The 16,138-nt window shown below is 43.6% G+C and overlaps 2 protein-coding genes across 3 annotated transcripts; one reads left to right on the top strand and one right to left on the bottom strand.

Moving 5' to 3' along the window:
- Positions 1–126: 126 nt before the first annotated feature.
- Positions 127–14,382, top strand: LOC110494649 (protein-glutamine gamma-glutamyltransferase 2). 2 transcript variants are annotated; one of them, XR_005037658.1, is made up of 14 exons: positions 127–302; positions 1,328–1,498; positions 1,666–1,896; positions 2,288–2,406; positions 2,819–2,947; positions 5,553–5,730; positions 5,909–6,047; positions 6,155–6,258; positions 6,388–6,630; positions 6,826–7,092; positions 7,334–7,494; positions 7,694–7,830; positions 8,495–8,677; positions 13,554–13,666. XR_005037658.1 is itself a non-coding variant. In XM_021569909.2 (13 exons), the coding sequence occupies exons 1-13, from the start codon at positions 287–289 to the stop codon at positions 13,711–13,713; spliced, it is 2,055 nt and encodes a 684-aa protein (XP_021425584.1). In that variant the 5' UTR covers positions 135–286; the 3' UTR covers positions 13,714–14,382. The 2 variants fall into 2 exon arrangements, 1 of the variants encoding a protein (XP_021425584.1); XM_021569909.2 differs by lacking the exon at positions 8,495–8,677 and having other exon boundaries at positions 135–302; positions 13,554–14,382.
- Positions 14,357–16,099, bottom strand: exosc6 (exosome component 6). The gene has a single exon (XM_021569895.2). The coding sequence runs from the start codon at positions 15,772–15,774 to the stop codon at positions 14,941–14,943; it is 834 nt and encodes a 277-aa protein (XP_021425570.1). The 5' UTR covers positions 15,775–16,099; the 3' UTR covers positions 14,357–14,940.
- Between the last annotated feature and the right edge of the window lie 39 nt (positions 16,100–16,138).

The following is a 16,138-nucleotide window of genomic DNA, read 5'->3' as shown; positions in this document are numbered from 1 at the left end:
AGAGAGACTGACTGTGAGCACACCTTTGTTCTGGATCTCCACAGTGTGATGTCAGAGGTCAGGAAGGATAGTGAATGGGAGGTGTGTGTGAGTGTGTGTTGGAGCACAGGAATGGGGCCATTCCTCTCCAGTATAAATACGGGGTTCTGGTGGGGACAGTGGTAGAAAAGTGAGGCATACACCTTCAGGGCTGTTTGAAAAGGCACAAGAGGAGTCAAACTTATCATAAAAGGAGGTAACACGGCAGAGAAGAAAAGGAGGAGATATTCACAACAAAGACTGGAAAATGGCTGACCAAAACGGTGAGTGATTTATCATTATCACACTGCTTTTTCAACCCATTGATAGTGCTCTCTGAAGTAGAGGAGGCAAATATTACTTGCAGTTTCCATATCTGTGAAAAATGTGCTGCCGTATGAATTCACAGCAGTGTGTCGAGATCCCTCATTCTAATTTAAGCAATGCATACCAGGAGAGTACGAGACCAATATAGGCGTGTATGCACTATTCATAAAAATCTGAGGATGGGCAGATGTGCAATCTGAAAGTTTATTCTGAAATGCATACATTTCTAAATTTATACCGAATATACAGTAGATCAGTGTTTCTCCTAGTGGAAAAAGTTGGTCTGTCTCTGTGTGTGTTATAAGTACATGGCACACAAGATTTCCTGCCAAAATAGATTAGCATTAGCATTAAAAGTAATCAACTTAAGGGCATTTCATCTTATTTTTACACAACTTTTAACCTAAATCCAATAGCATGATGAAATGCTTTGTGGATTTCACGTTGAATTCATGTTAGTTGACAACTCAACCAAATGTAAATCAAAACTACATGTTGAACTGACGTCTTTGCCCAGTGGGTATCATCAGCGCAATGACTGGAAGTCTACAGATACCTTAGGGTATGCTACATAAAAATGGTATCCACGAGTACATCTGACACTGTAAAAAAATAAGTTAAAAAATGTATTGATTGCCAAAATCTCAATCTCTAATGTTTTCACACAGTACATCATGCTTAAATGGAGTTGCCTACATACAGTTGCTTCTATAAATATGAAGTGGGGTCCTTGACTTGATGACTCATAACGATAGTCAGGCTCCAATTGATGACTTGTCTGACCTTTCTGTTGTTTGACCTGTACAACATGGGACCATTGTGATTGATATGACTAAAATAGAGATCTGTCTAGAAATATGAATATCTACTAGAGTATTACTGTATGGCCTGGTTACCGCCAAGATTCCCTCATGAACTCATTACTCCTAACTACACAGTAGAAGTGACTGTGCCCTATGTTCTTTATTTTATTGTGTTCCAGGTGTATTCATGGGAGTGGACCTGCGTTGCCAGGTGAACAACCATGCCCATCGTACAGGGGAAATGGACCTGGAAAGGCTGCTGGTTCGTAGGGGGCAGCCCTTCTCCCTCGCTCTGCAGTGCTCCACACCCCTGCCCCCCAAACACAAACTAGCCATGATCCTGCATCTGGGTGAGCAACTCAATGCCAAGGACCATAAGCTTGAGTCAGCTATAGATTGGACACTATTGCACAGTGGGAGGAGGAGTCAGTTATGATTGACAGATATAAAACTAAAATGGTCTGGTAAAATAGCTTTGACTGACTGTATATGAGTTTTTGTTTGTTTGCGTGTTTAGGTAAGGAGGGTGAGGTGGTGGTGAAGGTTTTGGATGCCCGTGCTGGCCGTGACAAGTGGTGGTTCCGCCAGCAGAAGGCTCAGAATGAGGTGCTGCTGACGGTCCACAGCCCAGCAGACACCCCTGTGGGAATCTACAGTGTGACATTGCTGCTCCTCTCCCCTGATGGACACATCCTGGAGCAGACCACACCAGAGACGTTCTACCTGCTCTTCAATCCCTGGTGCAAAGGTGAGCTCTGACACATAAACACACAAATTAGTAGAATCAGTTGAAACGGCCCTGTTTTATTTGCTCTTTTGTTGAGGGGAACCAATAAGGGCTCGGGAAGGTGTCATCGGTATTCATTACTTTTGCACTCTTTGGAGGTCAGAGTCAGGGGACTCAACTTCTACTTCTGTGTGTTTGTCTCAGTCTGTCTCCCCCTGTGTTTACTTTTAAATAAGTTTGAGCTCAACATGTAATTATTCGAAGGGATAGATTGTCAAAGTTGGTGAAGAGATTTCTGATATGAAAGCTGTCAGTTATGTGATACAATATCAAATCAATATGATTGCTGTTGCCCCATATGTTTTCTCACTCAGTCTTTCCTCTGCTGGGTCTTTGTTTTTCTCCCCCCCAGCTGACTCTGTGTACCTCCCTGATGAGGAGCTGCTAGAGGAATACATCCTGAATGAAAATGGCCTCCTTTACCAGGGCTCCTGGGACCAGATCTCCTCACTGTCCTGGAACTTTGGACAGGTAGCAAACAGCACACCTCTGAAGGATGGAAAGCTAACCCACCTGAGACAAAATTGATATATAGAGCGCAAATCTTTTGATCACAACCCATCGATCCACTGAGAACAAGAACTCAGTGTTGTGTTGCCTAAATCACTGTTCTAGCTGAGGCGTTTTCAAACAGAAAGATAAACAACAGGGCATGTGGGAGGTGGATGTAAGGCATTTCTACCCTGGCTATGTGAAAATCCAGGGTTTGTCTCATTTCAGAGAGAGAGACATAGTCACATAGACGGACAGACAGCCTGCATGGCTGATTGTCTCCATCTAGTGAGGAGGAAAGTACATATTCACAGTCACTGGTTTGAGATGTGCATACCTCATAATGAGCTCAATGTGTTCTCATAATATTTTAACATATCATTTTTCATAGTTTGAACAAGATGTGGTGGATATCTGTTTTGAAATCCTGAACAATTCACCTGCTGCACTGAAAAACCCAGAGATTGACACAGCCAACCGAGCAGATCCAGTGTACGTGAGCAGGACAATTACTGCAATGGTAAGGTTCACCATATAAAGTAATTATTTCTACATCTAGGGGAATAGATGGCGCCGGAGAAGAAGGCTGACATTTTACGTGTTCCTATCCAATTGTGTTTTTTGTTCGTTTTTTTTGCGTTTGTAACTTATTTTTGTAACATATTTTGTACATTATATTTCTGCTACAGTCTCTTATCAGAACTGTGATTTCTCACCATGAACTGGCAGAATCATTTTTTCCTTTAACGAGTCCGACGTGAATCGTATACTGCTTTCCCGGGAACAGGCACAGATCCCCGTCATTTGCGCTAAGGCGGAGAAAAAGGGGCGGGAGGGCGGGCTGCCTTTGAGAATTCGTAGGAGGTCGAATAAACCCCATCTGCCTTCCATTCTGCTAGCAAACGTGCAATCAATAAAATTGATGACCTACGCAGAAGATTAAACTACCAACGGGACATTCAAAACTGCAATATCCTATGCTTCACGGAGTCGTGGCTGAACGACGACATTATCAACATACAGCTGGCTGGTTGTACGCTGTACCAGCAGGATAGAACAGCTGTGTCTGGTAAGACAAGGGGTGGCGGACTATGTATTTTGTAAATAACAGCTGGTGCACAATATCTAAGGAAGTCTTGAGGTCTTGCTCACCTGAGATACATAAGCTGTAGACCACAATATTTACCAAGAGTTTTCTGTATTTTTCGTAGCTATCTACATACCACCACAGACTGAGGCTGGCAGAAAGAGCGCACTCAATGAGCTGTATTCCGCCATAAGTAAACAGGAAAACGCTCATCCAGAGGCCGCGCTCCTAGTGGCCGGGGACTTTAATGCATGGAAACTTAAATAGGACTCACCAAATTTCTATCAGCATGTTAAATGTGCAACCAGAAGGAAAAAAACTCTGTACCACCTTTAGTCCACACACAGAGACGCACACAAAGCTCTCCCCCGCCCTCCATTTGGCAAATCTTACCATAATTCTATCCTCCTGATTCCTGCTTACAAGCAAAAATTAAAGCAGGAAGCAACAGTGACTCGATCAGTAAAGAAATGGTCAGATGAAGCAGACGCTAAGCTACAGGACTGTTTTGCTTGCACAGACTGGAATATGTTCCGGGATTCTTCCGATGGTATTGAGGAATACACCACATCAGTCTTTGGCTTCATCAATAAGTGCATCAATGACGTCATCCCCACAGTGACCATACGTAACTACCCCAACCAGAAGCCATGGATCTGCCATAGCCATTAAGTGCTTTGAAAGGCTGGTCGTGGCTCACATCAACACCATTATCCCAGAAACCCTAAACCCTCTCCAATTTGCATACAGCCCTAACAAATCCACAGATGATGCAATCTCTAATGCACTCCACACTGCCCTTTCCCACCTGGAAAAAGAGTACACCTATGTGAGAATGCTGTTCATTGACTACAGCTCAGCATTCAACACCATAGTGCCCTCAAAGTTCATCACTAAGCTATGGACCCTGGGACTAAACACCTTCCTTTGCAACTGGATCCTGGACTTCCTGACGGGCTGCCCCCAGGTGGTCCTCAACACAGGGGCTCATCAGGGGTGTGTGCTCAGTCCCCTCCTGTACTCCCTGTTCACTCAAGACTGCACGGCCAGGCATGACTACAACACCATCATTAAGTTTGCCGATGACACAACAGTAGTAGGCCTGATCACCGACAACGACGAGACCGCATATAGGGAGGTGGTCAGAGACCTGGCCGTGTGGTGCCAGGACAACAAACTCTCCCTCAACGTGATCAAGACTAAGGAGATAATTGTGGACTGCAGGAGAAAGAGGACCAAGCACACCCCCATTCTCATCGACGGGGCTGTAGTGGAGCAGGTTGAGAGCTTCAAGTTCCTTGGTGTCCACATCACCAACAAACTAACATGGTCCAAGCACACCAGGTTCTACAGCTGCACCATCAAGAGCATCCTGACTGGTTGCATCACTGCCTGGTATGGCAACTGTTTACAGAGGGTAGTGCGTACTGCCCAGTACATCCCTGGGGCAAAGCTTTCTGCCATCCAAGACCTCTATACCAGGCGGTGTCAGAGGAAGGCTCTAAAAAATGCCAAAGACTCCAGCCACCCTAGTCATAGACTGTTCTCTCTGCCACCGCACGGCAAGCGGTTCCGGAGGGCCAAGTCTAGGTCCAAGAGGCTTCTAAACAGCTTCTACCCCCAACCAATAAGACTACTGAATATCTAATCAAATGGCTACCCAGTCTACTTGCATTGCCCCCCACCCCCTTTTTACACCGCTGCTGCTCTCTGATGTTATCATCTATGCATAGTCACTGTAATAACTCTACCTACATGTACATATTACCTCAATCAATCTAACCGGTGCCCCCGCATATTGACTCTGTACCGGTAATCCCCTGTATATAGTCTCGCTATTGTTATTTTACTGCTGCTCTTTAATTACTTGTTACTTTTATTTCTTATTCTTATTTGTATTGCATTGTTGGTTAGGGGCTCGTAAGTAAGCATTTCACTGTGAGGTCTACACCTGTTGTATTCACCGCATGTGACTAATAACATTTGATTTAGTTAATAATCTCACAGTAATTAACTTACTTCCTCTACATCTGTGCAGGTGAACGCTAATGATGACCGTGGCGTGGTGTTGGGTCGCTGGGACGGGAAGTATGACGATGGGGTGTCGCCCACACGCTGGACCGGCAGTGTGGCCATCCTCAGGCGATGGCGCGAGGCCGGGGCACAGAGGGTGCGATACGGACAGTGCTGGGTGTTCTCAGGTGTAGCCTGCACAGGTGAGGCACACATACAGCGCCCTGAGACAGGATGGCTCTCTTCTTTTCAACTACAAATTTCCAACACTCCCTGGCTCTATATTTTCTTTGACAATTCATTAGGGCTCCAGTAATATTCAGCTCTGTAATTCTTGACAGACTACATGCTATTTGCTCCTTCCGTTCACCCATCCCACAGTTCTTCGCTGTCTGGGCATACCTACTCGCCCTGTTACAAACTACACCTCTGCCCATGACACTGACGGCAACCTGAATGTGGACTATCTGTATGATGAGCAGCTGAAGAGTGTGTCTGAAGGCAGGAAGGACATGATCTGGTAAAGCTCAAAAGCTACATTTCTGTCTCGACAAAGTCAGCACATTCATCAGTTTTTTTTATTGTGGCCTCCCTCACATCAATACTGTAAATGCTTTGTGTGTGTAGGAACTACCATTGCTGGGTGGAGTCCTGGATGGACAGGGAGGATCTTCCTAAAGGCTATGATGGGTGGCAGGCTCTGGATCCCACCCCACAGGAGAGGAGTGATGGTACGGCCCCACTTGATATTCATGATCAGTCTGTCTCACTAAGGAAAAGCTCCTTTAAAACTCTGTTATTGGGTTCTTCATAACCTCACTCTCTTCAAATCCCCCCACTATCGTTCCCTTGTCTCTTAGGGGTGTACTGTTGTGGGCCCTGTCCAGTCAAGGCGGTGAGGGACGGTGATGTGGGGATGAAGTATGATGCAGCCTTCGTGTTCTCTGAGGTGAACGCAGACCTGGTTACCTGGATCGTCTACCCAGATGGCCAACGCTCACAGGTTTCCCTCAACCAGAAAACTGTGGGCCGAAATATCAGCACCAAGAGTGTGTATGGAGACTACAGAGAGGACATCACTAAACATTACAAATACCCTGAAGGTATTCACTTCCTTTCGTTAAGCACAAATATTCACACCTGCTTAAATATTAGCACAGATGGGAACCGAACAGAAAGAGTACAGTACCATTATACACAACAAATACCTCAATGGAACGGTGTTACTATATACACACGCATAAAATAAAAACACACATTTTATATAACAGTATGACATCCTCCTTTCTTTCTACCAGGTTCAGTGAAGGAGCGTGAGGTGTACGAGAAGGCAGGACGGCGGGTAACGCAGCTGAATGGGGCACCGGGGCAGCTGGAGCTGAAGATCAAACATGCCCAGGCCATCCTGGGGACAGACTTTGATGTGATAGTGGAGGTGCACAACGTGGGTGGTGAGGACACCCCGGCCCAGCTCACTGTGACCTCCAACGCAGTCACCTACAACAGTCTTCACCGGGGGGAGTGCCAGAGGAGGACTGCCAGCCTGACCGTGCCAGCCCAGAAAGGTGGGCCTCCGCTTGTCACATACACCATATAGGTGCCGTAGGCGAGAGGAATCAAGACTCAGAACTGGTGTCAGTCCCTGTGTTAGATTTGTTTTTTTACTTGCACTGGGTGAGTCTGACCTACAACATCCCTGGGTTTCTTGTATTTTTAGGAACCGAGTAAACAGAGCAAAAAATACCACCCCGAAGTGAAAAGAATACAATAACATACTTTTTCCTCTCATCCCTATTATGCTCACAGCTCATAAGGAAGTGATGCGTCTACGGTACGATCACTATGGGGCCTGTGTGTCTGAGCATAACCTGATCAGGGTCACAGCACTACTCCAGGCCAGCAGCCAGCCCGATGTCATTCTGCAAGAGGTCAACATCCCACTAAGCATGCCACAGCTCCATGTCAAGGTACTAGGCTATACTGTATATAACTGTAAATAGCTGGTGAATAATTGCTTGATGAATTGCGTGCTACTGTTTGCACTTTGCACAATTGTCATGTTTGGCCATTTCTGCAGGGAAAGCAGTTGCAATATGCTGTAGGGGCTTGTTTTAGATCCTCTGAATCCTTCTGATGATGCCTGCACCGTCCATTTTCTTGCTTCAGGTAGTGGGAGACGCAGTTGTATCTCAGAAATTAATTGCACACATCAGCTTCACCAATCCCCTGCCTATCACCCTGAGAGGGGGAGTGTTCACAGTGGAGGGTGCAGGTCTGACTGCACCACGGGAGCTCCAAGCACCGTAAGTATCTCTGTGTGTTGTATGTGAGGGGACACATTCTTCATTGACTGTCAGCATGTTTGCCAATAAGTGTGTTCAGAGAGAATGTTACATCAGTATTACAGCCATGTTATTACTGTAAGTATAGAGGTGTAAAGTGCTATTTAAGCATAGAGGGGCGGCAGGGTAGCCTAGTGGTTAGAGCATTGGTCTAGTAACCGAAAGGTTGGGTTGAATCCCCGAGCTGACAAGGTACAAATCTGTTGTTCTGCCCCTGAACAGGCAGTTAACCCACTGTTCCTAGGCCGTCATTGAAAATAAGAATATGTTCTTAACTGACTTGCCTAGTTAAATAAAGGTAAAATAAATAAATAAATAAAAAATAGAAGTTGACTCATCTAAGGTTATGCTTAAATAGCTATGATTGTGGGTTTATCCATGAGCAATGAGTGAGACATGGCAGAATGAGTTTGAACAATGGTCTACTTACTATATGTAGACCTGAAACTCTTTAAAGCCATGGGCTCTTTAAAGATCCCACACCCTGTGCAGCAGCAGATTTAGGACAGCAGCTCAGAGAGCTCTTAGCTGCCATGGTAAATTCCTCAGCAAGGGCATACTCTTGCAATGTGGTCAGACTATAAAGAACAAGATCTGCTTTTCTCTCACTCCACTGCCCCCAAAGACAAAGAGAGAGAGCCAGACATACCCTCCTTTTGCCAGGCCAAAGACGATTGACCTACCAGCCCAACATGGCTCTCCCGGACCACAAGCCAAATGTTACCACACATAACCTCCAACAGGAGACGCCAATGTAAACATAAACCCTCAGACTAAACACAGGATTATTTCTCTGCCCGTCATTGAGGTGAGGCTGGGGTACATTGAACATTCTTTGAATGTTCAGACTGTGATTTATTATTAAATCATGATCCAGACTGTTTTGCTAAGAAAGAACCTAACAAAAAACATCATTTTTGCTGGATGAACCTAGCCTACCTCATCTTTTGGTCAGTCATCTCATATTGTTCAAGTGTGATTTAAAAAAACATGCTATGGCACACTGTCATAGCAGCACGTAGTAGCACATAGTGTAGTAGAACATACTGTAGTAGCACATAGTGTAACAGCACATAGCAGCACATAGTAGCACATAATACAGTAGCACATAGCAGCACATACTGTAGCAGCACAGTGTAGTAACACAGTGTAGCAGCACATAGTGGAGCAGCACATAGTAACACATAGTGTAGGAGCACATAGTGTAGTAACACAGTGTAGCAGCACAGTGTAGTAACACATAGTGTAGCAGCACATAGTAACACATAGTGTAGTAACACAGTGTAGTAACACAGTGTAGCAGCACATAGTGTAGCAGCACTTAGTGTAGCAGCACATAGTGTAGCAGCACATAGTGTAGCAGCACATAGTGTAGCAGCGCATAGCAGCACATAGCAGCACATAGTGTAGCAGCACATAGTGTAGCAGCGCATAGTGTAGCAGCGTATAGCAGCACATAGTGTAGCAGCGCGTAGCAGCACATAGAGTAGCAGCGCATAGCAGCGCATAGTGTAGTAGCGCATAGCAGCACATAGTGTAGCAGCACAGTGTAGCAGCACATAGTGTAGCAGCGCATAGCAGCACATAGTGTAGCAGCACAGTGTAGCAGCACATAGTGTAGCAGCACAGTGTAGCAGCACATAGTGTAGTAGCGCATAGCAGCACATAGTGTAGCAGCACAGTGTAGCAGCACATAGTGTAGTAGCGCATAGCAGCACATAGTGTAGCAGCACAGTGTAGCAGCACATAGTGTAGCAGCACAGTGTAGCAGCACATAGTGTAGTAGCGCATAGCAGCACATAGTGTAGCAGCACAGTGTAGCAGCACATAGTGTAGCAGCACAGTGTAGCAGCACATAGTGTAGCAGCGCATAGCAGCACATAGTGTAGCAGCACATAGTGTAGCAGCACATAGTGTAGAAGCACATAGTGTAGCAGCACATAGTGTAGCAGCACATAGTGTAGCAGCGCATAGCAGCACATAGTGTAGCAGCGCATAGCAGCACATAGTGTAGCAGCGCATAGCAGCACATAGTGTAGCAGCACATAGTGTAGAAGCACATAGCAGCGCATAGTGTAGCAGCACATAGTGTAGCAGCACATAGGAGCACATAGTAACACATAGTGTAGCAGCACATAGAAACACATACTGTAGTAGCAAATAGCAGCACAGTGTAGTAGCACATGGTAACACATAGCACATAGTAACACATACTGTAGTAGCACATAGTAATACATACTGTAGTAGCACATAGTAACACATACTGTAGTAGCACATAGTAATACATACTGTAGTAGCACATAGTAATACATACTGTAGTAGCACATAGTAACACATACTGTAGTAGCACATAGTAACACATACTGTAGTAGCACATAGTAATACATACTGTAGTAGCACATAGTAATACATACTGTAGTAGCACATAGTAACACATACTGTAGTAGCACATAGTAACACATACTGTAGTAGCACATAGTAATACATACTGTAGTAGCACATAGTAACACATACTGTAGTAGCACATAGTAATACATACTGTAGTAGCACATAGTAATACATACTGTAGTAGCACATAGTAATACATACTGTAGTAGCACATAGTAACACATACTGTAGTAGCACATAGTAACACATACTGTAGTAGCACATAGTAACACAGTGTAGCAGCAAATAGTAACACATAGTGTAGCAGCACATAGAAACACATACTGTAGTAGCAAATAGCAGCACAGTGTAGTAGCACATAGTAACACATAGTGTAGTAGCACATAGTAACACATACTGTAGTAGCACATAATGTATATAGACTCTCTTTTTTTCTACTGTGTTATTGACTTGTTAATTGTTTACTCCATGTGTAACTCTGTGTTGTCTGTTCACACTGCTATGCTTTATCTTGGCCAGGTCGCAGTTGCAAATGAGAACTTGTTCTCAACTAGCCTACCTGGTTAAATAAAGGTGTTCTCAACTAGCCTACCTGGTTAAATAAAGGTGAAATAAAAAACAAAAAAAACAATAAAAATAGTAATACATACTGTAGTAGCACATAGTAACATATACTGTAGTAGCACCTAGTAACATATACTGTAGTAGCACATACTATAGTAACACATAGTAGCACATAGTAACATATACTGTAGTAGCACATACTATAGTAACACATTGTAGGAGCACAAAGTAGCACATAGTATCACATAGTGTAGTAGCACATAGCAGCACATAACACATAGTGTAGCAGCACATAGTAACACATACTGTAGTAGCACATACTATAGTAACACATAGTAGCACATAGTAACATATACTGTAGTAGCACATACTATAGTAACACATTGTAGGAGCACAAAGTAGCACATAGTATCACATAGTGTAGTAGCACATAGCAGCACATAACACATAGTGTAGCAGCACATAGTAACACATACTGTAGTAGCACATAGTGTAGTAGCACATACAGTGCCTTGCGAAAGTATTCGGCCCCCTTGAACTTTGCGACCTTTTGCCACATTTCAGGCTTCAAACATAAAGATATAAAACTGTATTTTTTGTGAAGAATCAACAAGTGGGACACAATCATGAAGTGGAACGACATTTATTGGATATTTCAAACTTTTTTAACAAATCGAAAACTGAAAAATTGGGCGTACACATACTGTAGTAGCACATAGTAGCACATAGCAGCAAATACTATAGCAGCAAATAGCAGCACATACTGTAGTAGCACATAGCAGCACATACTGTAGTAGCACATAGCAGCACATGGTCACAACTTGGTCATTTCTGGCAGCAAACCAGATTGAACTATTTACTGTGTGTGTGGTCTTTCCCAGAAATACACTGCAAAAACGTTGCTATTACAGAGTCTGAAGACACTTGTCAGACTCCAGTCACCCAAGGCTCCAGTCACCCAAGTTATAGTTTGTTTTCTCTGATGCCGCATGGCAAGTGGTACCAGAGTGCCAAGTCAACAGCTTCTACCCCCAAGCCATTAGACTGCTGAACAATTCATAAAAATCGCCACCGGATGATTTACATTGACCCCCCCCCACCACTGCTGCTACTAAAAGTAATTTCCTCACCATCTTAAATAAGCATGTCCCTTTAAAAAAATGTAGAACTAGGAACAGATATAGCCCATGGTTCACTCCAGACCTGACTGCCCTCGACCAGCACAAAAACATCATTAGCATCGAATAGTCCCCACGATATGCAACTTTTCAGGGAAGTCAGGAACCAATACATGCAGTCAGTCAGGAAAGCAAAGGCTAGCTTTTTCAAACAGAAATTTGCATCCTGTAGCTCTAACTCCAAAAAGTTTTGGGACACTGTAAAGTCCATGGAAAACAAGAGCACCTCCTCCCAGATGCCCACTGCACTGAGGCTAGGAAACACTGTCACCACTGAGAAATCCACGATAGTCGAGAATTTCAATAAGCATTTCTCTACGGCTGGCCATGCTTTCCTCCGGGCTACCCCAACCCCGGCCAACAGCTCCGCACCCCCGCAGCTACTTGCCCAAGCCTCTCCAGCTTCTCCTTCACCAACATCCAGATAGCAGATGTCCTAATAGAGGCAAAACCTGGACAAATCAGCTGGGCTTCACAATTTGGACCCTCTCTTTCTAAAATGATCCGCCTCCATTGTTGCAACCCCTATTACCAGTCTGTTCAACCTCTCTTTCGTACCGTCCGAGATTCCTAAAGATTGGAAAGCTGCCGCGGTCATACCTCTCTTTAAATTGGGTGACACTCTAGACCCAAACTGTTACAGACCTATATCCATCCTGCCCTGCCTATCTAAAGTCTTTGAAAGCCAAGTTAATAAACAGATCATTGACCCTTTCGAATCCTTTGGCCACCTTTCCTTCCAGTTCTCTGCTGCCAATGACTGGAACTATTTGCAAAAATCACTGCAGTTGGAGACTTATATCTCCCTCACTAACATTAAACATCAGCTATCAGAGTTGCTAATCGATTGCTGCAGCTGTACACAGCCCATCTGTAAATAGCCCATCCAATCTACCTACCTCATCCCCATATTGTTTTTATTTACTTTTAAGCATACCAGTATTTCTACTTGCACATCATCATCTGCACATCTATCACTCCAGTGTTCATTTGCTAAATTGTAATTAATTTGCCACTATGGCCTATTTATTGCCTTACCTCCTCTCGCCATTTGCACACACTGTATATAGTTTTTTTTATATTGTTATTGACTGTACATTTGTTTTTTCCATGTGTAACTGTGTTGTTTGTGTCGCACTGCTTTGCTTTATCTTGGCCAGGTCGCAGTTGTAAATGGCCTACCTGGTTAAATAAAGGTTAAATAAAATAAAAAATTCTCGCTGTTTGTTTGTTACCTATGCATAGTCACTTCGCCCCCACCTACATGTACAGATTACCTCAACTAGCCTGTACCCTGACTCAGTACTCGTGCCCCCTGTATATAGTCTCGTTATTGTTACTTATTATTACTTTTTATTTTAGTCTACTTGGTAAATACTTTCTTATTCTTGAACTGCACTGTTGGTTAAGGGCTTGTAAGTAAGCATTTCACTGTAAAATCTGTACTTGTTGTATTTGGTGCATGTGGAAAATAGTTTGATTTGAACCACAATTTACATTTGAGGATCATACCAAGGCTGAGTTAAGAGAACCATGCTTTATTTTCTCCTACAGAGGCAACATTGGCCCAGGTGAAGATGTGAAGGTCAAGTTGTCCTTCAAGCCCACCCGTGCTGGCCTGAGAAAACTGATGGTTGACTTTGATGCAGACAGACTGAGGGATGTTAAGGGGATTGCCACTTTGATTGTGCGAGACAGATTAACTGTGAATTAAGAAAGTATATATTTCATAGGTATATTGTTTACATGTAAACATATCCCTGTGAATGCAATATAAAAGTGAGGTGCAAAATAACGGGATGGTTTTTCATATTATTCTCTTTTTTTTTTACCTTGTCCAAAGTAGTTAAGATTAGCAAAGAAAGGTGGGCCTCTAAAAGTATTGTGAGAGTCCGAAGACTATTTGTGAGAAAAAAGTAACGGTACTCTTACAGTATTTACAGGATATAGCACACTATTTAGAAGCACATATTGCCTAGGACCAAGAAGCATGGAGGCAGTCTTTAGTTATTATGCCCCCAGCCTCTGGAATAGCCTGCCAGAGAACCTGAGGGGGCCAAAACTGTGGACATATATTTTAGAGATCATAAAACATATTTTTTGCTTTGCCTTAGGGTGCTTTTTAGTTTGTGTCATTCCTTAGTTTTTTTTAACTTGTTTGTTGTGTAGTAAATATTTCAGTGTTTATTTTCATAGTTACATTTTTTTTTATTTTAAATCCTGTAAAGCACATTGCATTGCATTCAATGTCTGGAATGTGCCATATAGATAAGGCTTGATTTGATGATATTGTACACCGCTGTGGCTTAGATATGCATTCTGTTCTTAATAATTTCATACTTGTGAAACATGTCTTACCTTAATAAATGATTTATTTTTTAAATCTATGCATGGAGTCTGACATGTCAAAACAGTAAAAATTGACAAATGTTATGACTGACTTTTTTCTTATTTTTACAAAACATATTTTTTAATCTAACCTAGGCAGTCGATAGTGTGCTAGAACTGCACTATCATGGCTTGATGTGCATTCCCAGTAATACACTCGTGTCCCCCATGGACCTGCTCATACATAAAGCATCCTCAGGCTGCAAAGGCATAATTTTCCTCCTTAACTAGCTTTAATGGTGAGAAGTGGATCAAAAAAAGGGGGAAATATGCGTTCTTTCTTTATGAAACACCATTTTCAGACCAATCCACGTTCAGCCAAAAAGTGTGCAACATCGTAATTTGTCCAATAATAAGAAAATGGTTGTGGTAAAAGGCCTTGTCACCATTAAAGCTAGTTGAGAAAAATGATGCCTTCACAGCCTGATTGGAGGATGCTTTATGTACGAGCCAGTCCACAGGGGACACAGGTGTATTACCAGGAATGCACATCAAGCCTAGACGATCAGCTGCCTGAACTAGAGATCATCATGCTGCAACACATTTCAGTCTTTCAGCTCTCTGATGGTGGTGCTTTTCTTCGTACTGCCTTGGACAGTGCTTGCTGAATGACAGGGTAGAGTTTGAAACACCCCTCAATGCATGTGCGCACACCCCCAGTCAGGGTGTCCTCGCCCATCTCGCCATCCGATTGTAGTCCAGAAATCTGGTTCAGACTGGGCAGAAATGCAACTGTCAGGCTTCCCAAATTCTCCCTGGATCCTGAGGCCAAGTTGTATCCATTTTCCTCCAGAAAGGTAGGGTCGATAAGGTATGTGGCACCTTCCTGACGGATTGAGCATCCAAGAACCAGATCGTACATCTCTATACCTGCGTCCACCAGCGCCATTGACGCACAGGTGACTGCATGTGCCAGGACGGCGCCGTCGTTTTCAAGGACCATTACATTTACTTCAATCTGAGAGCGAGGATACTTCTGCAAGCACACTCCTGGCCTCAGGCTCTCCAACAGCATCAGTGACAGATCCTTTTCATCACTACCTTGAATCCACGAGCCTCTCTCTCGACAAGAGAATGGGGCAAATCTCATGTCAGTAATCAGTCTTCCGGATTTCATATCGGTCTCATCCTTGCGCTCAGTCTCTCTGGGTCCATACACACAGCAGATGAGCTTCGTGTTCCCAGCTTCAATGTAAGCTGAACCTTTGGCTTGACTTATCAGCCCACATCGGACAAAAACTGAACGGACATCCACTTGACCACGCTGCCTGCCATCTACCCTGGCGTCGTTGGAAGCGGTGGACTTCTTTACCGCGTTTTTACACAGAAAGAGAGATGGACTTTGAGACACTTCTGGGCCACGTACCCTTTTTGTATCAGTCGGCATGGTCGGGGAATAGTTCTTCCAAAAATGTTACTTACTTGGGCCGCGTGCTGTATTTGTCCAAATACTAGTTATTGCGAACTGCTTTTTCTGTTCCGGTTGCTCGATGACTGTATGCTCGATTAGATCACATGGTACCGTGTGTGCGTCACCAAATATCTTCCCCGGCCATCACATTGTGCTTGTAGTTCCTCCTCACACATCTACTCACCTGTCACTTGCTGGACTGGAGTACAGAAATTAAACAAAAAAAAATTCCACAGTGTATAGAATACAGTACATGCATTCTAATAATACTTCAAGAAATATACATTATTAATTTCCAATCTACATATTGCTCTATAAGAGAAAATAAATATACATTTCT

The sequence above is a fragment of the Oncorhynchus mykiss genome, chromosome 2, assembly GCF_013265735.2.
Source record: "Oncorhynchus mykiss isolate Arlee chromosome 2, USDA_OmykA_1.1, whole genome shotgun sequence".
Lineage (NCBI taxonomy): Eukaryota > Metazoa > Chordata > Actinopteri > Salmoniformes > Salmonidae > Oncorhynchus > Oncorhynchus mykiss.
This window is presented reverse-complemented; position numbering and strand designations above follow the sequence as displayed.